This window comes from Pseudophryne corroboree, chromosome 7, assembly GCF_028390025.1.
Source record: "Pseudophryne corroboree isolate aPseCor3 chromosome 7, aPseCor3.hap2, whole genome shotgun sequence".
Classification (NCBI taxonomy): domain Eukaryota; kingdom Metazoa; phylum Chordata; class Amphibia; order Anura; family Myobatrachidae; genus Pseudophryne; species Pseudophryne corroboree.
The window spans coordinates 202,215,925-202,242,020 of record NC_086450.1 but is presented as its reverse complement, the minus strand read 5'-3'; the positions used below and the strand labels follow the sequence as shown (position 1 = coordinate 202,242,020).

At 48.5% G+C, this 26,096-nt stretch overlaps 1 protein-coding gene across 7 annotated transcripts in view; it reads right to left on the bottom strand.

The window, feature by feature from the left end:
• The window catches only part of LOC134944978 (uncharacterized), a 283,560-nt gene that overhangs the window by 204,653 nt on the left and 52,811 nt on the right, over positions 1–26,096 (bottom strand). For 3 of the 7 annotated variants that reach the window (XR_010182005.1, XR_010182004.1, XR_010182006.1), the window contains exons 6-7: positions 21,437–21,623; positions 18,863–19,053 (exon numbers count right to left, since the gene is read on the bottom strand). Coding sequence is in view for 4 of the 7 variants with exons in the window: in XM_063933947.1 (XP_063790017.1) it covers positions 8,652–9,353 (702 nt within the window). In the remaining 3 variants the exon portion in view is untranslated. Of the gene's footprint in view, positions 1–6,614; positions 9,366–18,862; positions 19,054–20,395; positions 20,618–21,436; positions 21,624–26,096 lie in introns of those variants that run through there. The other 4 variants (XM_063933947.1, XM_063933948.1, XM_063933950.1 and 1 more) reach the window with 3 other exon arrangements.

Here is a 26,096-nt window from a genome sequence, read left to right as displayed (position 1 = left end):
CACGGAGTGGCAAGGAACGGCTGAGGCCCTGGCCTATGTTCATGGCTAGTGGTTCAGCTTCACATGAGGATGGAAGCACTCAGCCTCTCGCTAGAAAAATGAAAAGACTCAAGCTGGCAAAAGCACCGCAAAGAACTGTGCGTTCTTCGAAATCCCAAATCCACAAGGAGAGTCCAATTGTGTCGGTTGCGATGCCTGACCTTCCCAACACTGGACGTGAAGAGCATGCGCCTTCCACCATTTGCACGCCCCCTGCAAGTGCTGGAAGGAGCACCCGCAGTCCAGTTCCTGATAGTCAGATTGAAGATGTCAGTGTTGACGTACACCAGGATGAGGAGGATATGGGTGTTGCTGGCGCTGGGGAGGAAATTGACAAGGAGGATTCTGATGGTGAGGTGGTTTGTTTAAGTCAGGCACCCGGGGAGACACCTGTTGTCCGTGGGAGGAATATGGCCGTTGACATGCCTGGTGAAAATACCAAAAAAATCAGCTCTTCGGTGTGGAAGTATTTCAACAGAAATGCGGACAACATTTGTCAAGCCGTGTGTTGCCTTTGTCAAGCTGTAATAAGTAGGGGTAAGGACGTTAACCACCTCGGAACATCCTCCCTTATACGTCACCTGCAGCGCATTCATAATAAGTCAGTGACAAGTTCAAAAACTTTGGGCGACAGCGGAAGCAGTCCACTGACCAGTAAATCCCTTCCTCTTGTAACCAAGCTCACGCAAACCACCCCACCAACTCCCTCAGTGTCAATTTCCTCCTTCCCCAGGAATGCCAATAGTCCTGCAGGCCATGTCACTGGCAATTCTGATGATTCCTCTCCTGCCTGGGATTCCTCCGATGCATCCTTGCGTGTAACGCCTACTGCTGCTGGCGCTGCTGTTGTTGCTGCTGGGAGTCGATGGTCATCCCAGAGGGGAAATCGTAAGACCACTTTTACTACTTCCACCAAGCAATTGACTGTCCAACAGTCCTTTGCGAGGAAGATGAAATATCACAGCAGTCATCCTGCTGCAAAGCGGATAACTGAGGCCTTGGCATCCTGGGTGGTGAGAAACGTGGTTCCGGTATCCATCATTACTGCAGAGCCAACTAGAGACTTGTTGGAGGTACTGTGTCCCCGGTACCAAATACCATCTAGGTTCCATTTCTCTAGGCAGGCGATACCGAAAATGTACACAGACCTCAGAAAAAGAGTCACCAGTGTCCTAAAAAATGCAGCTGTACCCAATGTCCACTTAACCACGGACATGTGGACAAGTGGAGCAGGGCAGGGTCAGGACTATATGACTGTGACAGCCCACTGGGTAGATGTATGGACTCCCGCCGCAAGAACAGCAGCGGCGGCACCAGTAGCAGCATCTCGCAAACGCCAACTCTTTCCTAGGCAGGCTACGCTTTGTATCACCGGTTTCCAGAATACGCACACAGCTGAAAACCTCTTACGGCAACTGAGGAAGATCATCGCGGAATGGCTTGCCCCAATTGGACTCTCCTGTGGATTTGTGGCATCGGACAACGCCAGCAATATTGTGTGTGCATTAAATCTGGGCAAATTCCAGCACGTCCCATGTTTTGCACATACCTTGAATTTGGTGGTGCAGAATTTTTTAAAAAATGACAGGGGCGTGCAAGAGATGCTGTCGGTGGCCAGAAGAATTGCGGGACACTTTCGGCGTACAGGCACCACGTACAGAAGACTGGAGCAACACCAAAAACGCCTGAAGCTGCCCTGCCATCATCTGAAGCAAGAAGTGGTAACGAGGTGGAATTCAACCCTATATATGCTTCAGAGGTTGGAGGAGCAGCAAAAGGCCATTAAAGCCTATACAATTCAGCACGATATAGGAGGTGGAATGCACCTGTCTCAAGCGCAGTGGAGAATGATTTCAACGTTGTGCAAGGTTCTGCTGCCCTTTGAACTTGCCACACGTGAAGTCAGTTCAGACACTGCCAGCCTGAGTCAGGTCATTCCCCTCATCAGGCTTTTGCAGAAGAAGCTGGAGACATTGAAGGAGGAGCTAACACGGAGCGATTCCGCTAGGCATGTGGGACTTGTGGATGGAGCCCTTAATTCGCTTAACAAGGATTCACGGGTGGTCAATCTGTTGAAATCAGAGCACTACATTTTGGCCACCGTGCTCGATCCTAGATTTAAAACCTACCTTGGATCTCTCTTTCCGGCAGACACAAGTCTGCTGGGGTTCAAAGACCTGCTGGTGAGAAAATTGTCAAGTCAAGCGGAACGCGACCTGTCAACATCTCCTCCTTCACATTCTCCCGCAACTGGGGGTGCGAGGAAAAGGCTCAGAATTCCGAGCCCACCCGCTGGCGGTGATGCAGGGCAGTCTGGAGCGACTGCTGATGCTGACATCTGGTCCGGACTGAAGGACCTGTCAACGATTACGGACATGTCGTCTACTGTCACTGCATATGATTCTCTCCCCATTGAAAGAATGGTGGAGGATTATATGAGTGACCGCATCCAAGTAGGCACGTCACACAGTCCGTACTTATACTGGCAGGAAAAAGAGGCAATTTGGAGGCCCTTGAACAAACTGGCTTTATTCTACCTAAGTTGCCCTCCCACAAGTGTGTACTCCGAAAGAGTGTTTAGTGCCGCCGCTCACCTTGTCAGCAATCGGCGTACGAGGTTACTTCCAGAAAATGTGGAGAAGATGATGTTCATTAAAATTAATTATAATCAATTCCTCTGTGGAGACATTGACCAGCAGCAGTGGAGACATTGACCAGCAGCAATTGCCTCCACAAAGTACACAGGGAGCTGAGATGGTGGATTCCAGTGGGGACAAATTGATAATCTGTGAGGAGGGGGATGTACACGGTGATATATCGGAGGATGATGATGAGGTGGACATCTTGCCTCTGTAGAGCCAGTTTGTGCAAGGAGAGATTAATTGCTTCTTTTTTGGTGGGGGTTCAAACCAACCCGTCATTTCAGTCACAGTCGTGTGGCAGACCCTGTCACTGAAATGATGGGTTGGTTAAAGTGTGCATGTCCTGTTTATACAACATAAGGGTGGGTGGGAGGGCCCAAGGACAATTCCATCTTGCACCTCTTTTTTCTTTCATTTTTCTTTGCGTCATGTGCTGTTTGGGGAGTGTTTTTTGGAAGGGCCATCCTGCGTGACACTGCAGTGCCACTCCTAGATGGGCCAGGTGTTTGTGTCGGCCACTAGGGTCGCTTATCTTACTCACACAGCTACCTCATTGCGCCTCTTTTTTTCTTTGCGTCATGTGCTGTTTGGGGAGTGTTTTTTGGAAGGGCCATCCTGCGTGACACTGCAGTGCCACTCCTAGATGGGCCCGGTGTTTGTGTCGGCCACTAGGGTCGCTTATCTTACTCACACAGCTACCTCATTGCGCCTCTTTTTTTCTTTGCGTCATGTGCTGTTTGGGGAGTGTTTTTTGGAAGGGCCATCCTGCGTGACACTGCAGTGCCACTCCTAGATGGGCCAGGTGTTTGTGTCGGCCACTAGGGTCGCTTATCTTACTCACACAGCTACCTCATTGCGCCTCTTTTTTTCTTTGCGTCATGTGCTGTTTGGGGAGTGTTTTTTGGAAGGGCCATCCTGCGTGACACTGCAGTGCCACTCCTAGATGGGCCCGGTGTTTGTGTCGGCCACTAGGGTCGCTTATCTTACTCACACAGCTACCTCATTGCGCCTCTTTTTTTCTTTGCGTCATGTGCTGTTTGGGGAGTGTTTTTTGGAAGGGCCATCCTGCGTGACACTGCAGTGCCACTCCTAGATGGGCCCGGTGTTTGTGTCGGCCACTAGGGTCGCTTATCTTACTCACACAGCTACCTCATTGCGCCTCTTTTTTTCTTTGCGTCATGTGCTGTTTGGGGAGTGTTTTTTGGAAGGGCCATCCTGCGTGACACTGCAGTGCCACTCCTAGATGGGCCAGGTGTTTGTGTCGGCCACTAGGGTCGCTTAGCTTACTCACACAGCTACCTCATTGCGCCTCTTTTTTTCTTTGCGTCATGTGCTGTTTGGGGAGGGTTTTTTGGAAGGGCCATCCTGCGTGACACTGCAGTGCCACTCCTAGATGGGCCCGGTGTTTGTGTCGGCCACTAGGGTCGCTTATCTTACTCACACAGCTACCTCATTGCACCCCTTTTTTTCTTTGCGTCATGTGCTGTTTGGGGAGTGTTTTTTGGAAGGGCCATCCTGCGTGACACTGCAGTGCCACTCCTAGATGGGCCCGGTATTTGTGTCGGCCACTAGGGTCGCTTATCTTACTCACACAGCTACCTCATTGCGCCTCTTTTTTTCTTTGCGTCATGTGCTGTTTGGGGAGTGTTTTTTGGAAGGGCCATCCTGCGTGACACTGCAGTGCCACTCCTAGATGGGCCAGGTGTTTGTGTCGGCCACTAGGGTCGCTTAGCTTACTCACACAGCTACCTCATTGCGCCTCTTTTTTTCTTTGCGTCATGTGCTGTTTGGGGAGTGTTTTTTGGAAGGGCCATCCTGCGTGACACTGCAGTGCCACTCCTAGATGGGCCCGGTGTTTGTGTCGGCCACTAGGGTCGCTTATCTTACTCACACAGCTACCTCATTGCGCCTCTTTTTTTCTTTGCGTCATGTGCTGTTTGGGGAGTGTTTTTTGGAAGGGCCATCCTGCGTGACACTGCAGTGCCACTCCTAGATGGGCCCGGTGTTTGTGTCGGCCACTAGGGTCGCTTATCTTACTCACACAGCTACCTCATTGCGCCTCTTTTTTTCTTTGCGTCATGTGCTGTTTGGGGAGGGTTTTTTGGAAGGGCCATCCTGCGTGACACTGCAGTGCCACTCCTAGATGGGCCCGGTGTTTGTGTCGGCCACTAGGGTCGCTTATCTTACTCACACAGCTACCTCATTGCACCCCTTTTTTTCTTTGCGTCATGTGCTGTTTGGGGAGTGTTTTTTGGAAGGGCCATCCTGCGTGACACTGCAGTGCCACTCCTAGATGGGCCCGGTATTTGTGTCGGCCACTAGGGTCGCTTATCTTACTCACACAGCTACCTCATTGCGCCTCTTTTTTTCTTTGCGTCATGTGCTGTTTGGGGAGTGTTTTTTGGAAGGGCCATCCTGCGTGACACTGCAGTGCCACTCCTAGATGGGCCAGGTGTTTGTGTCGGCCACTAGGGTCGCTTAGCTTACTCACACAGCTACCTCATTGCGCCTCTTTTTTTCTTTGCGTCATGTGCTGTTTGGGGAGTGTTTTTTGGAAGGGCCATCCAGCGTGACACTGCAGTGCCACTCCTAGATGGGCCCGGTGTTTGCGTCGGCCACTAGGGTCGCTTATCTTACTCACACAGCTACCTCATTGCGCCTCTTTTTTTCTTTGCGTCATGTGCTGTTTGGGGAGTGTTTTTTGGAAGGGCCATCCTGCGTGACACTGCAGTGCCACTCCTAGATGGGCCAGGTGTTTGTGTCGGCCACTAGGGTCGCTTAGCTTACTCACACAGCTACCTCATTGCGCCTCTTTTTTTCTTTGCGTCATGTGCTGTTTGGGGAGTGTTTTTTGGAAGGGCCATCCTGCGTGACACTGCAGTGCCACTCCTAGATGGGCCCGGTGTTTGTGTCGGCCACTAGGGTCGCTTATCTTACTCACACAGCTACCTCATTGCGCCTCTTTTTTTCTTTGCGTCATGTGCTGTTTGGGGAGTGTTTTTTGGAAGGGCCATCCTGCGTGACACTGCAGTGCCACTCCTAGATGGGCCCGGTGTTTGTGTCGGCCACTAGGGTCGCTTATCTTACTCACACAGCTACCTCATTGCGCCTCTTTTTTTCTTTGCGTCATGTGCTGTTTGGGGAGGGTTTTTTGGAAGGGCCATCCTGCGTGACACTGCAGTGCCACTCCTAGATGGGCCCGGTGTTTGTGTCGGCCACTAGGGTCGCTTATCTTACTCACACAGCTACCTCATTGCACCCCTTTTTTTCTTTGCGTCATGTGCTGTTTGGGGAGTGTTTTTTGGAAGGGCCATCCTGCGTGACACTGCAGTGCCACTCCTAGATGGGCCCGGTATTTGTGTCGGCCACTAGGGTCGCTTATCTTACTCACACAGCTACCTCATTGCGCCTCTTTTTTTCTTTGCGTCATGTGCTGTTTGGGGAGTGTTTTTTGGAAGGGCCATCCTGCGTGACACTGCAGTGCCACTCCTAGATGGGCCAGGTGTTTGTGTCGGCCACTAGGGTCGCTTAGCTTACTCACACAGCTACCTCATTGCGCCTCTTTTTTTCTTTGCGTCATGTGCTGTTTGGGGAGTGTTTTTTGGAAGGGCCATCCTGCGTGACACTGCAGTGCCACTCCTAGATGGGCCCGGTGTTTGTGTCGGCCACTAGGGTCGCTTAGCTTAGTCATCCAGCGACCTCGGTGCAAATTTTAGGACTAAAAATAATATTGTGAGGTGTGAGGTATTCAGAATAGACTGAAAATGAGTGGAAATTATGGTTTTTTTAGGTTAATAATACTTTGGGATCAAAATGACCCCCAAATTCTATGATTTAAGCTGTTTTTTAGTGTTTTTTGAAAAAAACACCCGAATCCAAAACACACCCGAATCCGACAAAAAAAATTCGGTGAGGTTTTGCCAAAACGTGGTCGAACCCAAAACACGGCCGCGGAACCGAACCCAAAACCAAAACACAAAACCCGAAAAATTTCAAGTGCACATCTCTAATATTAAACCTGTTAACTGATTTGCATACAGTAATAGCCGCATTCTTCTCCAGTGACCAACTTTGTTTCTAGATAATAAAACACCTTTATATAATATAAACTTTTATATGAAATAACTGTTATATAATATAAACTGTGATACAGGCTATAAGGGGGCCCATTGTTTAGCAGCTGTAACTGAGACCTGCAGCCCTGTCTGTGACAGAACCTGGGGAGCTCCTGGGTTGAGGGGATTCCTGTTTATTCCAGCTCTTTACAATCTGGCAAGCATAACCAAACTTGTTTTATTAATTAAGATTGCAGATGGTCTCAATATTGTGGCAAAAATGTAAATTAACCTCCCCGATCAGACCCTCCCTCCACAGACAGTCCTGCATGGCTTCCAAATTGCTGTGCAAAATCAGCATACAGCTTGCTAAAGATGTAGATCACTACTGTGCATGCTTCATGTTTGTTCCTCAAAGGAAGTGTCAATCCCATACCAAGATGGCCACCATCATTTGTTCTGTGTATATGGGACGCCATCTTAACACTGTGTTAGAGCGCCACAGTGGAAGACAGATGTTTTTCACTTAGCTCCGTGAGACCTGCAATATTACTGTGATTGATTACATGCCACCAGAGAGACTGGCTCCGCTTGCACAACTACCTGCATACAACCAATAGCTGGCGACCTGCATGCCTCCACTCCATGACCAGTATGAGTGTGTATAACTGTGTCTCAGGCCATCCGCTGGTGTTTACTTACACTTCTAAGGCTAGACATGGGAAGTCATGCATAGGTAAATGCAGGGGGGGGGTTCCAGTTGCCTGGAAAACCCCTCTTCTTGGCAAGTGGCTCAAATTATGACAACAATTGCAATGGTATATAATACAATTACTAGACCTGCTGCCACATCATGCAGTTTAAGCTGCTGCACATGCCCAGGGTTATAAGCTTCTTCTGCTTCTGAGGCCTCAATCAGTGCACTGGACCAGAAAATAGCTATCAGGAAGAAGAGACAGGAACCTTACCATGAGGTGGGAGAATGTGTGCTTAGAAAGTGCAGTACTGGTTCTATTATGTTTGTGTATTTGTTTATTTATTATGGTATGTTTAACCTTTTCCTGACCACTTACATTATCTTATTTATATTAAATATGTTTGATACAGCCTATACTATAGACCATCTATAGTCTCAAATATTAATATTGTATTCCGTGTTCCGCAGAGTGGGAGATTGTGGATTGCATTTGGAAACCCCCTTCTAGATATCCTGCGTTTGCCACTGCCACCCCACAACTGATTGACAGGCAGGGGCGTCGCATTTTCTGAACCCCCCCCCGCAGAAAATGCAGGTGCATGAGCAGGATGGGCACTGCGCATGCGCCCGCATCTTTTTCTCAGAATTTACGGTTGGATCACACACTGAGATCCAACCTGAAGTAGGCCCCATGTCCATCAATATAAATGTCTCTCTTTTATTTCTAGTTTTGTCACTTGATGCAGAGCATGATTTTATTACTGGGTTCATCAACCTATACCAGCAGAATGAAAGCCTGTGGTTAGTTAAATCCAAACTAGGTGAAGAGAACCTAGGCAGACTGTATGAGGAGCTTGCTGCATACAGCAAACCTTCCATGACGCGACATCCGTCATCTGGGTGTGCAAGAAGATTCAAAATCTATTGACTGTGTTTCTGAAGGAACATAAGAAAATAGAAGAGTCCAAGAGGTCAGGAGTGAGGACTGAGGATGTCTACAAGACAAACTTGTGGTACTACAACCAGCTCATGTTTCTTGTCCATCAGGAACCAGTCCAGAGATCGATGACAGTCATGGCTGAGAGTGAGGAGGCCAGCGCCGAGGAAGAGGATATTGTTGAATCGCCTGATACCTCTTCAGTAAATACAGTCCTAGCAAACTCATACGCCAGACAATTGTTCCACAGTATCCTCCACTTCCCCTTCTCTTTATCATATTTACTCTTCCTGCCACAGCACCACACCATCCTCGTTGAAGTAGGCCATATATTCCACTCTGACTTTTTTGGCTAGAGCAGTCCCAGTTTCGCACACTGGTCGTCCCGCCACTGAGGGGAACTGAGCAACCTCTTCTGGATATTCTGGGTCTTCCAACACAACTGTGGCCACTGTCCTTTGTTGTGTGGCTTTCTTGTGCAGGACACAGCAGGCAGTAACCACCAAGTCAATCTTCTCCACCTTTAAATGAATTGCCATATGGAAGATCTGGAATTGGTTGCTCAAGATCCCTAAGGCGGTAATTTCTTTATTGAGGACCCTTTGTGGGAATGGCTTCATGACATTCTCATGGAGGGCAAAGGCCTCGTCAGCAACGAATACATAGTTTAGGCCATGTTTTATTGCCTCTCTAGATGGCAAATGCAGGGTCTTGGTGGTGAACTGGTTGTAGAATGCCATGTTCTTAAAAGAGCCACTGTCAGAAGCACGCCCATTCTTCCCAACATCTACGCACAGAAACTCATAGTTAGCGTTCACCACCACCATTAGCACCATGCTGAAGTATCCCTTGTAATTATAGTAGAATGACACGCTGTTGGCAGGTGGGGTAATGCGAATGTGCTTGTCGTCAATAGCTCCTCCGCAGTTAGGGAAATGCCAACGCCTGTCAAACTTATCTGCAATTGCTATCCACTCTTCCATGCTTGTAGGGAACTGTAAATGAAAATTATATATTAATGCATGCTTGTCTTTTTACTTTTTTTAACAGACACCTACAGTACCATTCCCAGCACACCTGACCCCAGTCCCACAATGAGTCAGATCACCCCCCCTGCCCAAGAAGCAGCGCTTGAAAAAACAGAATAACACGGAGGAGGACCCAAGCAAGAGCAGCTTTACTCAAGGCAAATGACAAAAGGGACTCCTTTGTCTCACATGTCGCAAATGCTCACAGAGCCATGGACATGCAACAGAGGCTGCTATTTTAGCGTCTCATGTCGAAGCTTATTTTCAAAGGGTGCAACAGTCTCATCACCATAGAAACAAAATTCACATCTGAACCCACTGTTCGTCCCCCAGCTCTAGTACCCCCATGCAAACTCCCTACTATTCCACCTAACCATACTCTCGGACTTACCTACCACCAATGCCCGACTACACACCCACATCCTACCAACCAGCTACCCCATCCACATCCTACCAACCAGCTCCCACACCAACCTTCTGCCAACCAGCTTCCCCATCTACCTCCTACCACAGTGTGCCCACACCCACCTACTCCTACCAAAGTGCTCTACCTCCCAGCACCTCCAACCAAGGTGCCCCCAGCTCCTCCAATCAAGGTGTGTCCCCCACATATCCCCCACACAAGATGCTGTTCCAGCAACCTCCTTCAGCCAACCTGCTGCACCACCCTCCTACTGTCAGTATTCGGAGCCTTGCCACTGGCGGGGGCTCCTGGGGGTTGCCATGCCAGTGGTTGGCGTAGCTGCGGCGACAAGGAACTGCTGGCAGCAGGTCCTCCTAGACAGGTGTGCAGCTTACAAGGGCCAGGGGGTCCGGAGAGCCGGGCGCAGTGGCGGGGGTCGCTGCAGCAGGGTCCTCTAGTGGTGACACAGCCTCAGTGTGTGAGAGGCCGGAGCTGGGCTAAAGCTGTGTGCTACAGGTGAGTATGTCTCCTGTGCTGGGGGCAGCCATGTTGTAGACCAGAGAATTTCCAATGAAGTTCCCACTCTGTGTCCAGCCAATCCTGTGTGATTTCCCCTTACAAAGGGGGGCTGGCTCAGAGGGAGAGTGCCAGTGCTTCAAGTTACTTTCTTGTGAAAGTTTCTCTAGCTCTGTGCTCCCAGGTTGCTTCTGGTGTCCTTGTCCTGATTGCTCTCATCCGTCGGTTACCTAATGCTGCTGCAGTCCTGTTGTCTAAACCCGTCACCACTCGTGGAAGCACTCATGGGGCCCCAGATCGTAGAGGTGCTTCAGGTGCTAACGGTGGTTTCCGCAGACGTCTTCCCATCTCAAGCCACAGTCTCCACTTCTTCAAAGTCAAAGTTCTTCAGCCTCGTCTTTCAATCACAAACCACAGTATCTACTTCTTCAGAGTCAAAGTTCTTCAGCCTCGTCTTTCAATCACCAACCACAGCATCCACTTCTTCAAAGTCAAAGTTCTTCAACCTCATCTTTCAATCATAAACCACAATCTTTCAGTTCTTCAAAACCAGTGTTCTTCAGCCTCGACTTCTAATCATGAACCACAGTCCTTCAGTTCTTCATTACTGGAGTGCTTCAGCTTCATTCTTCAAGTCGTATAACCAGTGGCGTAAGTTCGTCCTAGACGCCCGGAGGCAATATAAATACAGGTGCCCCCCTATATAGAGGCAAAAAAATTTTTTTTATATATATATATATATATATATATATATATATATATATATATACATACACACCACACCAATATTGATCCTGCAGGCTATATATATATATTTATATATATATATATCCTGCCATTCTTTGCAAGCATAATGGCGTATGCATGAAGAAATTTCCAAAGGACAGCTCTTGCGGTGAGAGCTATTCTTTGCCATGATACAGTAGAACTTCCCGGTGTATGATCCGGAGTCCTATCTGTGCATGCGTGGGCTGATGCGCCCCACTAGGGGGTGCTGGGAGGGGTCCAATGGGTAATGTGATAGAAGCCCATCTAAAGATGGTGTTGCCCACCGCATCCAAGCCCTGGGGTCTAGGCTTGGTGGATAAGTAGTAAGCCGCCAAACCTCTGAAAACTGCATTTTTGGAGGTTTGGCTGCATTTTTAACCTTGTGCCAATGATACATCCCTGCAGACCAGTGCCAGTTTGGGGTCCACATGGGCCTGGAGCTGAAAGTGAGTCTATTATGTGACCGATACTGCGGGAGGGGAGGCAATCATTTTGCTGGCTGTCGGGATTCCTAGCGGTCAGGATACCGACACCAGAATACCGTCTCACAGGTCTTATTCCCATTCGTGGGTGTCCACAACACCAATAGAGTGGGATGGGAACCACCGAGACCACTGCGTTGCGAGCGCAACAAGCAAGGGCCTTCATTGCGCACGCCCCCTGCCAGAATTCTGACGGACGGGATGCTGCTGTCAGGATGCTGACAGACGGCATCCCGTCTGTCGGTAAAACATATGTATTCCCTGCGGGAGGACAATTAATTATGGGAGGAAGATGGGGAGGGATGGTCGCGGGCGGGCAGAAGGACTTGGCAAATGGGGGGGGGGGGGGGGCCGATGGAGTAACAGAGGTCTGGAGGACGGGATGAGGCAGAATGGGGGTCATTGTATATATGACAAAAATGCAGATTCATTAAACGGGCATTGAAACGTTGCACTACTTCAATTGGTGTCAGTGTGCAAATCATTGGAGTGCCGCACCACCTCTATTTTGCTAAACTACTTTGCTGTGAGGGCACCCAATGTATTAGTCTATTATGTGGCTGTGCCAGACCCCTACCTCAATCTATATATACAAACATACATACAGTATACTGGCAGTGCACTTATGCAGGGAGAAAGGGAGCATAGATGGATACCTTGTGTAGTGAAAGAAGGCTCTACTCTCCTCCCCAATTACCAGAGGCAGAGCGCAATTAGGATGTGGAATACAAGGCAAGCGTGGTACCAGCTCTTAAACACCGCCTCGCACGTGTGTCCATCCGTCCCGTCCCCCCCTTCCCCACAGCAGCGGGGCAACGGTAGCAGCAGCTCCTCTCCTACCTCCCACAGCAGGCGCGCACCAGCGTACTCTCCTGGGGTTTGCGCTGTAGTGGCGGCTTACAGGAATGAGTCAGTTCAGTGACGTAACTAGAAATTTTTCTCCCCCAAGCCAAAAAATTATTCGCCCCCCCCCCCCCCCTCCATAATTGGCAGTATAGAGTGTGTGGCTTCATTGGGATGGGCATGGCTTACCATAAAGGGGTGTAACATTGCAGGAAAAGACTGCGTTATACCCCAGTTTTCCAACCTGCACGCCCAGGCGGGAAAGAAAATTAATCCTGATTCATGCCCCTTACATTATTTGTAATTTTTCCTCCTTATAGTAATGCCCAGTATACATTATGCCACATACTGCAGTGGCCCTTAGACATTATGCCACACACAATAATGCACATGACACAATATGAACACACCATAATGCCCCCGACACATTATGCCACACACCGTAATGCCCCCGACACATTATGACAGGAATCGTAATGCCCGTTATACATTATGCTACACACTGCAATGCCCCTGATACATTATACCACACACCGTAATGCCTGTGACACATTATGACAGGAATCACAATGCCCGTTATACATTATGCTACACACTGCAATGCCCTTGATACATTATAGCACATACAATGTCTTTGACACAGTATAACACACACCACAATGAGCCTGAGACATTATACCACATATCACAATGCCCGCGATATAGTATACCATACACCGTAATGCCCGACACATTATGACACACACCGCAATGTCCGTGATACATTATGCCACACACCGTAATGCCCATTATACATTAAGTTCTACAGTAAGGCTTCTAATTACTTTTAAATTACCTGCTCGTTGCCAGGGGTTTCATGCTCTTGGTTCCATGCACGGTGCCAGGGGTTTTCATGCTCAGGTTGTCATGCTCGTTGCCAGGGGTTTCATGCACTGGGTGTCATGTTCGTTGCCAGCAGTTTCATGCTCTTGGTTCCATGCACGGTGCCAGGGGTTTTCATGCTCAGGGTGTCATGCTCGTTGCCAGGGGTTTCATGCACTGGGTGTCATGCTCGTTGCCAGCGGTTCCATGCACGGTGCCAGGGGTTTCATGCTCAGGGTGTCATGCTCGTTGCCAGGGGGTTCATGCACTGGGTGTCATGCTCATTGCTAGGGGGTAGTGCGTGTTGCTAGGGCCGTGCTCCCAGTGCCACATATGCCCTCAGTGCCAGATATTCCCCCACAGTGCCAGGTATATGCACCCAGTGCCAGATATTCCCCCACAGTGTCAGGTATATGCCTCCAGTGCCAGGTACATGCCCCCAGTGCCAAATATACCCCCCCAGTGCCACATATGCCCCCTCAGTGCCTGCTCCCCCACAGTGCCAAATATTCCACCACAGTGCCACCTATGCCCCCTCAGTGCCAGCTATATGCCCCCAGTGCCAGATATTTCTCCACAGTGCCAGGCATATGCCCCCAATGCCAGATATTCCCCCACAGGGCCAGGTATATGCCCCCAGTGCCAGATATTCCCCCACAGTGCCAGGTGTATGCCCCCAGTGCCAGATATTCCCCCCACAGTGCCGGGTATATGCCCCCAGTGCCAGATATTCCCCCACAGGGCCAGGTATATGCGCCCAGTGCCAGGTATATGCCCCCAGTGCCAGATCTTCCCCCATATGCCCCCAGTGCCAGATCTTCCCCCACTGTGCCAGGTATATGCCCCCAGTGCCAAATATACCCCCCTCCCCAGTGCCACATATGCCCCCCGCCCCAGTGCCAGGTCTCCCCCCCCAGTGCCAGGTATATGCCCCCCAGTGCCAGGTCTTCCCCCACAGTGCCAGGTATATGCCCCCAGTGCCAAATATACCCCCCTCCCCAGTGCCACATATGCCCCCCGTCCCAGTGCCAGGTCTTCCCCCCCAGTGCCAGGTATATGCCCCCCAGTGCCAGGTATATGCCCCACAGTGCCAGGTATATGCCCCCCAGTGCCAGGTCTTCCCCCCCAGTGCCAGGTATATGCCCCCCAGTGCCAGGTCTTCCCCCACAGTGCCATGTATATGCCCCCCAGTGCCAGGTCTCCCCCCCCCAGTGCCAGGTATATGCCCCCCAGTGCCAGGTATATGCCCCCCAATGCCAGGTATATGCCCCCCAGTGCCAGGTCTTCCCCCCCCAGTGCCAGGTATATGCCCCACAGTGCCAGGTATATACCCCACAGTGCCAGGTATATACCCCACAGTGCCAGGTATATGCCCCCCAGTGCCAGGTCTTCCCCCCCAGTGCCAGGTATATGCCCCCCAGTGCCATGTATATGCCCCCCAGTGCCAGGTCTCCTCCCCCCCCCAGTGCCAGGTATATGCCCCCCAGTACCAGGTATATGCCCCCAGTGCCTGCTCCCCCCTTGTGTTGGAGGGACATGGAGCGCATCGCGCGTCTCCTGTGTCCCTCCCTGGCTCTCTCCCCCGGCCGGTCTAATACAGGAAGTGCCGGTTCGTGAGCCAATCAGAGCTCACGAATGGCACTTCCTTAGACCGGCCGGGAGAGAGCCAGGGAGGGACACAGGAGACGCGCGATGCGCTCCATGTCCCTCCAACACAGCAGGGAGGGAGACATCAGATTGACATGCGGGCGCTCGTCCGCATGTCAATCTGTGTAATGTCAGAGGCGCCACTGCGAGGCGCCCTCTGCGGGTCAGGAGCCCGGCGGCAGCCGACTCCGCTGCCTCCCGGACTTCCGCCCCTGCGTATAACCATAGACTCCAGTTCTCTAATTCAGTTTCTTTTAATTTCTCAAGTATTTGTGTATAGCCTGTTATTCATTAAAACTACAGTTATCTTCCTATGGAGTCCTCTTTATTCCTTACACCCTCCTGCCAACGCTAACACTTATTTGGGCCTCCACCCCATGAAGAGGAATTACATTCAGCCACCTCATTTATTCTCCTCGCAGGCAGCTGTCCCTTCAGTCAAATCTCAGTTGTCGGAATCCCAACTTACGCCGAGCGTGACACCTACTCTTGTGAATTCTAGACCATACTGGAATCTAAGCAGGGATGTGCAGTCAGGGGAGGCAGGGGAGGCAGTGCCTCCCCTGTCATTAATGATTAAAATAATACAAAGTAGATACTTATGACACATATTCTGTGTCATAAGTATCTCTTCTTTATATTAATCTAATCATTATCACAGTGTGTAAATGGGGTTGGGAGGCACCGATTGTGGTGCCTCCCTTTGTCAATGGGAAAGGGGCCAGAGCGGGGAGCAGGGGCGGGGCCAAGCCATGGGCAGTAAAAGTCCTTTGAAAATACATTGGAATGCGGCACCATTAGAGGTGCCGCTTTCATACAGGGACGTGCTTTCAACCCATGAAAGCATGCCCCTGTCAGTGAGGCCACAGTGATTGGCCAGCGGATCCGTCACTGGATCCGCTGTCATCACTGTGTGGGATGTGGCAGAGGTGCGGGCAGCGGTGGCCGTGGGACACGGAGGAGATAATAGTATTAGCGGCTTGCCATTCTGCAGAGTTTGGCAGTGGAGCGGTACCAGTTTATAAAATGGCTCGCTGTGTCATCGCCCTGCTCCCTCCGGCTGAACTAAATAAGTCAGCACAAGGCAGCGGCATCAGTCCGTCGGCGGAGGAGGAGCAGTGAAGAGCTCCTGAAGAAAGCATAATAATTAATAATAATAATTTTATTTATATAGCGCTCTTTCTCCAATAGGACTCAAGGCGCTTAACAGATACATAGCATAATATAGTACAGAAAATAATGAAGTACAGAACAGATTTTCATAAAATACAGAAGCATGGAGATACTAAAGGGACAATTATGGGAATGCTTGAGTAAAAAGGAAAGTCTTGAGTCTACTTTTGAAGGATTCTATAGTTGGGGCCTCTCGCACTGTCCGGGGAAGTGAGTTCCATAGAGTCGGAGCCGCATGACTAAAAGCTCGACCCCCAGATGAATTATGGGAGATTCTAGGTACTGCTAAAAGTTTTTGACCAAAGAAGACGCTGTGGAAGTCCTGGATGGGCGGTGGCTAAGCAAAAGAGCTTAACAGCCACCGCCCATAGCCACCATGAGTTTGGGGCATAGCACTGGGCTATCAGCCAAGTGCTGGTTGTTGCTCGGGAGGGGGGACCCCATTATTATTTTTGGGGGGCCCCACTTTCTGAGGAATTCCAGCCCTGGGCTGACTGGCTTGGAGGGCTGTTAATGTTATGGCAGGGGGATCCCCACACTGAGTGTCTCCCCTGCTATTGCATTATCCCCCCTGGCTGGTTCTGGCTGGTGCTGGTTTTAGTGATGTGTTGGGGACTAATCTCTTTCTCTCCCCTCTATGGGGGTGTGTGTGTGGGGGGGAGGGGGGTTAGCTGCCAGTGCCTCCCCAGCCACTGACCTCACCGCACGTCACTGAATCTAAGGAGGACAGTCCAGACCTATTAAGCCTGTGATGCACCCCGCCCCTAGTCTAGTGCAAGTATTATAATCCCTGATTGGTATGCTGCTGACTGCTGCTGACTGGTGTTGTTGGCACAGACTCAGGAAGGTCAATGATACACATGCTGCAGGTGCTGCTCAATGGATCTGGGGCCTTTGAGAAAGCACCTGCAGCATGCGTATCGTGGTACAACCTGAAATCTGAGTCCATCACACCGAGCAGCCATCCGCAGCATATTTATCAGGGATTGGGATACTTGTACATACTTTTTGCAAACCTACATCTGTATACCAAATATGTGTCATGTGGGCATTGGGTCCTCCTGGCCAAGTGCAAGTATCGTAATCCCTGATTGGTATTCTGCTGACTGCTGCTCAATGTTGTTGGCACAGATTGAGGAAGGGCAATGATATACAGTACATGCTACAGGTGCCGCTCAATGTAGCCGGGGCCATTGAGAAGGCACCTGCAGCATGTGTATCATGGTCCAACCTGAGCAGCTGACCGCAGCATATTTATCAGGGATTGGGATACTTGTACATACTTGTACATACCACATATGTGCCATGTTGGTATAGTTAAACCAAATTTTACATTTTAATACTTTTATTGTGCATTTTATTTAGCAATATATATACAGTATATTATTTTTCTAAACACTTTTAAGCAGCTGTGCTGCCCACATAATATTTTGCAAAGTTTTAAACAAAACATTTTTCATTTTAAAAATTATTTCTGAATTTGCGCTAGAAAGCAGCACTGTGGATAGGACCTCTGTTAGTTAGGACCTTAAAATATCACATAATAATAGTACAAATATCCCAGTGCGCTAATACTTATATCACTGTAGATTCAGTATAGGTTAAAGTGGTGAATGAATCCACCTCAGGCAAAAGATCATATATATTCGATGTACCAAGGATCTTCCTTTGGTATATGGTACCCTAGGACAAGAACTCTCTCACCAAAAAAATCCCCATAGAGGTAAAAATGATTAGTATGAAAATATTGATTTAATTGAAATAAAAAATCGTGGAAAGTCACAATACCAAACAAATCCATATACATGTCATTATACAATCGAAGGTATAAAGCTCCCCTCACCTTAACAAAGGTGTGATCTCTAGGTAGAGATTATTATTTCAATAACACAATGGATATAGGGGGTCATTCCGAGTTGTTCGCTCGTTGACGATTTTCGCAACGGAGCGATTAAGGCAAAAATGCGCATGCGCATGGTACGCAGTGCGCATGCGGTTAGTATTTTAGCACAAAATTTAGTAGATTTACTCACGTCCGAACAAAGATTTTTCATCGTTGAAGTGATCGGAGTGTGATTGACAGGAAGTGGGTGTTTCTGGGCGGAAACTGGCCGTTTTCTGGAAGTGTGCGGAAAAACGCAGGCGTGACAGGGAAAAACGTGGGAGTGTCTGGAGAAACGGGCGTGTTTGTGACGTCAAACCAGGAACGAAACGGTCTGAGCTGATCGCAATCTGTGAGTAGGTCTGGAGCTACTCAGAAACTGCTAAGAAATTTCTATTCGCAATTCTGCTAATCTTTCGTTCGCAATTCTGCTAAGCTAAGATACACTCCCAGAGGGCAGCGGCCTAGCGTGTGCAAAGCTGCTAAAATCTGCTAGCGAGCGAACAACTCGGAATGACCCCCATAGATTGATGATCCTACGTGTTTCATCTTTATGACTTCATCAGGGGCACAAATCAATTGGATCTTTAGAGAGTTAACTAAAAGCAACCAATCTTCTGATTCAGTTTTGAAGGCTTAATAGGGGTTCGTTTGGTATAAGGATTTAGAATGCATTAGGTTAAAAATCCCAGTATGGTATATAAATGGCATCTACAAATGCCCAAATACAGGTAAGATATTATTTTACTGGTGATCAAGAACTCCACTAGAAAATTTGCACAGACTCCAGCATGTGCATGTATACAGATCACCAGTCAGACTGACTGGTGAATATTTTTCATGTTTCAGTTTTAAAATGGTGTGGTGTATGTTTTTTTTATTAACTTACCCTACAATAATGGAACTGCAGCAACTTGATGATAGCCTTGCAGGTGTCATGGATAATGCCCCCAAAGCTTGAGCGGAGATGCAGGTCCCAAACTTGAGGTCCTCAAACGAGCGTCCTGTAGCCAAGTAGTGCAGCGTAGCCACGAGCCTCTCCTCAGCAGGGATGGCCCTCCAGAACTTGGTGTCCTGGCTCTGGATATCACCACAGAATACATCACCACATTACATTCACACAGAATACATCACAGAACTGCCTTCTTCACAGAATACAGGATACAAGCAGTATAATGCACTTTGTAAAAAGCCAGGCAATGGAGCCTGCTTTATATACCCCTTAGTGAAGGCCACCCCATTATTTAAATTTAGCTCACATCTGTCAGATGGTTGTGTGCTTTTCCTGAGGCATACAATTGATCATGATACAATCCGTCATATGGGGGTTTATGATGGGTCTTACGATCATATGCACGATTGTATGCACATCTTATTTTTAAAAAAGCCAAATCATGTGCGATGGGTTCCACGGGGGATTGAAGGGAAATTGTATGAGGGATCGGATGCTGGTCGTCCTAATGTATGGCCACCATAAGACTATGAACTTGAATAACCAGGCAATATACTATGGAACTTTAGTAATATTTAAAAGAGTACTCCAATGAGAACTATTTAACAAACTTAAACTAGTATATGGGGCCCCATTAGTAGTGTAATCTATATGTGATTGTTTTGAATTGCCTTTATTAGTTTGATAAGATTGTTAACTGTTGATAGTAAATTCTGTGATTTTTTGCTGCATTGTGTACTGTATATACAAAGTGCATGGTTCTGAAATCGGATTGATGTAGTAGTAAGTGAAGTATGGCATACAAGAATTTCATGTATATTGTATTCATTTTAAGTATCCAATGATTGTGTTGACCATTTCAAAGCTTTTACAGCAAGTAAAGACTTCACCGACAGGTTCCTGTGAAATAAAACTTTTAAAATATTGTTCTGTTTCATTGACTGAGCTGAGTTAACAAATACTTAACAGCAAGATGTAGCTTCTGTGATACTTACCCGAGTGTCACAGGTAGAGAGGTACTTTTACAAAATTGTAGCCAAAGGGTAAAAAGAAAGAAACATTTAGTAGCACATATAGAAGGGGTTGAGTCAGGTGTGGAGTGGGCTGGGAAGGAAAGGGTCATTGGAGATGGGACCATGTGTGGTCAGGATGGACCTGAAGTCCCTGGTCACTCACCCTCTGGTCCCTGGTCACTTTGATGCCTACAGTATGCTGCTGCAATGCTGTGTTCCAGTCCCTGGTCACTCTGATACCTACAGTATGCTGCTGCAACGCTATGTTCCATCCAAGCTAACCAGGCGCAGATAAGCGCAGATAAGTTAACAGCAGGATCACAGGCAGTGGTAATGCACAGTGGTAATAATGCAGTTAAAAGCTGTTACAGTAGCTATCCAAATAGCAAGCAGTGTACTGTATACTGGGCATTGTAGTGTGACAGACTGGTGCAGCATGCACTTTCAGGATCTATACCTTAGTGTGTGGTAGCAGGGGCATTGGTGGTAAAGCAGCCTTCTGCAGTCCTTGTATCTGTTTCAGGGTCTGGTAAAGCAAGCAGGCATCCACATCTATAAGACACCAGGGGTGAGACACATGGCATTGCCACGCAGTAGAAAATGATGCAGGATGGACCTGCTGTGAGAGCCGCAGTGGGTCTTAGTGCCCGCTGGCTCAGGCAGACAACAGGGAGACAGCAAGGATAAGAGGAGAATGTTCCTTTGAAATAAGAAGCCAATAAGAAACTTGCATAAAGGCACAGTAAATTTAATTTAGACTGCAAAAATATGGGTATAATAAGAATACACTAAAGCTGAATACACACTTTAAGATTATCTGTCCCATCTGGTTGGTTGTAACAAAAATCTGGTAATTTACAGGAGTAAATGGCAATCAACCATGGTGTCACACAGTGCGGCCTGCGCCCTCCAGCAACCATTAGTGACGCCATCGCCTGGAAAAAAGCTCTGTCTCAGGTGCCAAAAAACCTTCTACCAGCTTTGTTAATAAAGCATTTTGACCTAAAATTTTCGAGGATTTGGCCTTACGCATTCCCAGTCCAAGCACAAGCACCATATGCAGCTGAATAGTGCAGTAACATTGTAACTTAACATTTGATTTGCACTTTTGCTGCAGTTTTGCTCATCTCTGCAAATGAATATTCATACTGTATACTACAAGTCTAACTTATACTATAAGTCTTACTGTATCATCCTAGAAGTCTAACTTCATGCAAAAAAAAAAAAAAAAACAGAGTTCAGAAAATAAACCCATTACTGTGTAATATGTAGGTGACATTTACTTTAAATACAGCTCTAACAACAATGAACTTATAATGTATTCTGGAAAATCCTGGTTAATAAGCTCCCATTAATATTGTGCCCTGTGCTCCTGTGTCTTCCAAAAACGCATGATGTGCCAACTGACTGCACTAAAGGAAAGTCAGAATAGAGTTGTTGCATTGATCCGGCAGTTGAACAACCATGTCAGTTATGCAACATAAAGTTCTACACTTACATTATCATACACTTCAGTTCATGTAGAGTAATCTTAAATCACACGCACTTGGTTTCTCTGGGCCGTCTTCTGCCAGCACAAGATCTTTTAAGCTTTTTTCCGTCTGAGACATTTGACAGTGTTGGCAGTGCTGCACACATACATCTGTTCCACAGTCCCATCCAAAATAGAAATCCATTTGTCTTTTCTATTTCACAGACAAAACGAAAGGATATTAAATTGAAACGGAAAGAAAAAAAATGTCTGTCACATGACGCAGTATCAATGTCCTGTTTGCTATGGAAAAAAAATGTTACCGTTGGATGATGCAAAAAGGTTACCAGCATTATATAAATAAGGTTACTTGTCAGTTTCCACACTCTGTGCCTTTGAAGGGGTTAAGGAAAAAATACAGTTACAAATGATACAAATAATACACAATTACTATTATTGTCACTGCGTGCTATGACAATCACTTCCGACAGTGTGAATGGTAAATGAAGACAACTTTTTAATGACATGCTCTCATGACTAATCTTCACAAATGAATCCCAGTTTACACCATTGGAATTCTGTGACTTAAATGTGTAATGTTTAAAGAGTCACTGAAATAAACAGAATTAAAGCAGAAAAAAAAACATTTTTTTCAATTCACTTAACATCACAGTCATATTTCTTTTCTATTATAATTATTTTATTATTTTTATAGCGCACACACATTCCGCAGCATTTTACAGAGAATATTTGCCCATTCCCATCCAGGCCCGGCGCTACCCGCTCAGCAAAGGGATGCAGTGCAGGGAGGCGCTGGGACGGATAGGCGCTTCCCCTGCTTTGCATCCCTTCCCTGCTGCGCCGTCCTGTCCCCCCTCCTGCTGGTGCTGCTGCCAGTGCTGTGTCTGTCACTGTATGACAGGCACTGGCAGCGGGCACCTGCAGCATGAAAAGCCTCCTCCCTCCCCTCCCCTCACCTGTGCTGTGTGACAGCGCCGAGTACGGGACAGAAGGGGGCGGAGCTACACAGGACGGAAGGGGCGTGGCTAAACGGCACAGAAGGGGGCGGAGCTACACAGACCAGGCTGCTGTACAGAGGGAGACTGGCTTAGGTAAGTGGAGGGTGAGAGAGAAGTGTGTGTGTGTGTATATATGCGTGAATTGTGTGTGTGTGTGTGTGTGTGTGTGTGTGTGTGTGTGTGTGAGGTATGTCTGTGCGCGTGCTTTTTGGACGCTACTACTGGGGGGGCATTACGTATAACGACGCTACTACTGGGGGGGCATTACATGTAAGAACGCTACTACTACTGGGGGGGCATTACGGTTAAGGACGCTACTACTACTGGGGGGGGGGCATTACGTATAAGGACGCTACTACTACTGTGGGGGGGGCATTACGTATAAGGACGATACTACTACTGGGGTGCACTACGTATAAGGACGCTACTACTACTGGGGGGGGGCATTACGTATAAGGACGATACTACTACTTGTGGTCATTATGTATAAGGACGCTACTATTACTGAGAGGGCATTGAGTATAACAATGCTACTACTGGGCGGAGCATTATGTATAAGGACGGTACTACTACTGGGGGCGCATTACGTATAAGAACGCTACTACTACTGGGAGGGCATTACGTATAAGGACGCTACTACTACTGGGGGGTCATTACGTATAAGGACGCTACTACTACTGGGGGTGCACTACGTATAAGGACGCTACTACTACTGGGGGGGCATTACGTATAAGGACGCTACTACTTCTAGGGGGGAATTACGTATAACGACGCTACTACTGGGGGGGCATTACATGTAAGAACGCTACTACTACTGGGGGTGCACTACATATAAGGACGCTACTACTACTGGGGGGTATTACGTATAAAGACGCGTCTACTACTGGGCATGCACTACGTATAAGGACGCTACTACTACTGGGGGGCATTATGTATAAGGATGCTACTACTACTGGGGGGGGCATTATGTATAAGGACACAACTACTACGGGGGGGCATTATGTATAAGGATGCTACTACTACTGGGGGGGATTATGTGTAAGGATGCTACTACTACTGGGGGGGCATTATGTATAAGGACACTACTACTACTGGGGGGCATTATGTATAAGCACGCTACTACTACTGGGGGGCATTATGTGTAAGGACACTACTACTACTGGGGGGCATTATGTATAAGGATGCTACTATTACAGGGGTGCATTACATATAAGGACGCTACTACTACGGGTAGGGCATTACGCATAAGATTAATAAGATTGTGCTACATTGTGGCGTAATTTTAAATGGGGGTACTATTGTATGGCCATGCCCCTTACTTGTGAGAACACACCCCTTTTCCCGGCGCGCGCCAAAGGAATATGGGAGGGTGCAAATTTATAGTTTGCAGGGGGGCGCCGAACACCCTAGCACTGGCCCTGTTCCTATCAGTCCCTACCCCAGTGGAGCTTACAATCTATATTCCCTATCAAATGTACACACACACACATTCACACTAGGGTTCATTTTTTGTTGTGAACCAAATAAACTATCCGTATATTTTGTATTGTGGGAGGAAACTAGAGCACTTGGAGGATCCCCATGTGAACATGGGGAGAAAATACAACCTCTGCACATTTAGGCAGGAAATATGAATACTCGGTGTTGTGATGGACCTCGCTATTTGTCTGTGTACCATACTGTTGGACATTTAGCACTGTGGTCAGAGTACCATAATTCCATACATTATCTGCCACCACCAGTGAATCATTAAAGGGATCACAGGTCCCCCAACACCGTTATAACATTTGTGTGTAGGCTGGGGGACCCAGACGTCCACACAGTCCAATGGTAAGCCCCCTACTTTGGCAATTACTGTAATAATGGTTTATAGCATAGCCTAGTGGTCTAACAATCTATTCAAGGCATTGGGTTCTGAAGCATATATGAAAAACTTACAAAGGAATACCTTATTTACAAAAAGGTACAATGCTTATTTAGAAAAGGATGTTACAAAAAAATGTTTACAAAGGACACCCATGGATTGCAAAGGAAAAAGGAAAATTTACAGACTAGCATGCAGAAAATCTGTCCTAAGTATCAGTAAGAAATGGAGGGAATGCAGGTTAAACTTCAACATGTCATTGATCTCTCAGTTTGAACCTAGAACAAAAGGTGCTCATGCCTTTTATCAGCAGAGCATCACACATTGGATGATGTCACTTAACTTCCTGCTGAAGTTCTGGTTATTTAATTAAAGCTTGGAACCTCCCAGAACTGCTAAAATCACCGTAAACTTATATCCCCATAATTATGCATAACTTCCCCTATGAAATGGTGACCTAGAATATGGTATGTCCCAGTGGCGTAACTACTGCCCCCGCAGTCCTCGCGGTGGCTTGGGGGCGAGGGGCTGCGGGGGCGCCACTGACTTTGCACAGATTGACATGCGGACGAGCGTCCGCATGTCAATCTGCGGTCTCCTTCCCTCCGCTGCTGTAAGGAGGGACACAGAGCGCACATCGCGCGCCTCTCCTGTGTCCCTCCCTGGCTCTCCCCCGGCCTGTCTAATAAAGGAAGTGCCGTTCGTGAGCTCTGATTGGCTCACGAACCGGCCCTTCCTTTATTAGACCGGCAGGAGAGCCAGGAGGGACACAGGAGAGGCGCGCTATGCGCTCCGTGTCCCTCCAACACAAAGGAGCGGGGGGGGGGGGGGGGGGAGCAGGCACTGTGGGGGAAGATCTGGCACTGGGGGCATATACCTGGCACTGTGGGGGAAGATCTGGCACTGGGGGCATATACCTGGCACTGTGGGGGAAGATCTGGCACTGGGGGCATATACCTGGCACTGTGGGGGAAGATCTGGCACTGGGGGCATATACCTGGCACTGTGGGGGAAGATCTGGCACTGGGGGCATATACCTGGCACTGGGGGCATATACCTGGCACTGTGGGGAGCAGGCACTGAGGGGGCATATGTGGCACTGTGGGGGAATATCTGGCACTGGGGGCATATACCTGGCACTGGGGGCATATACCTGGCACTGTGGGGGAAGATCTGGCACTGGGGGCATATACCTGGCACTGTGGGGGAAGATCTGGCACTGGGGGCATATACCTGGCACTGTGGGGGAAGATCTGGCACTGGGGGAATATACCTGGCACTGTGGGGGAAGAGCTGGCACTTGGGGCATATACCTGGCACTGGGGGCATATACCTGGCACTGTGGGGGAATATTTGGCACTGGGGGGAGCAGGCACTGAGGGGGCATATGTGGCACTGTGGGGGAATATCTGGCACTGGGGGCATATACCTGGCACTGTGGGGGAAGATCTGGCACTGGGGTCATATACCTGGCACTGTGGGGGAATATTTTGCACTGGGGGGAGCAGGCACTGAGGGCATATGTGGCACTGTGGGGGAATATCTGGCACTGGGGGCATATACCTGGCACTGTGGGGGAATATCTGGCACTGGGGGGAGCAGGCACTGAGGGGGCATATGTGGCACTGTGGGGGAATATTTGGCACTGGGGGGAGCAGGCACTGAGGGGGCATATGTGGCACTGGGGGGGGTATATGTGGCACTGGGGGCATGTACCTGGCACTGTGGGGGAATGTCTGGCACTGGGGGCATATACCTGGCACTGTGGGGGAATATCTGGCACTGGGGGCATATGTGGCACTGG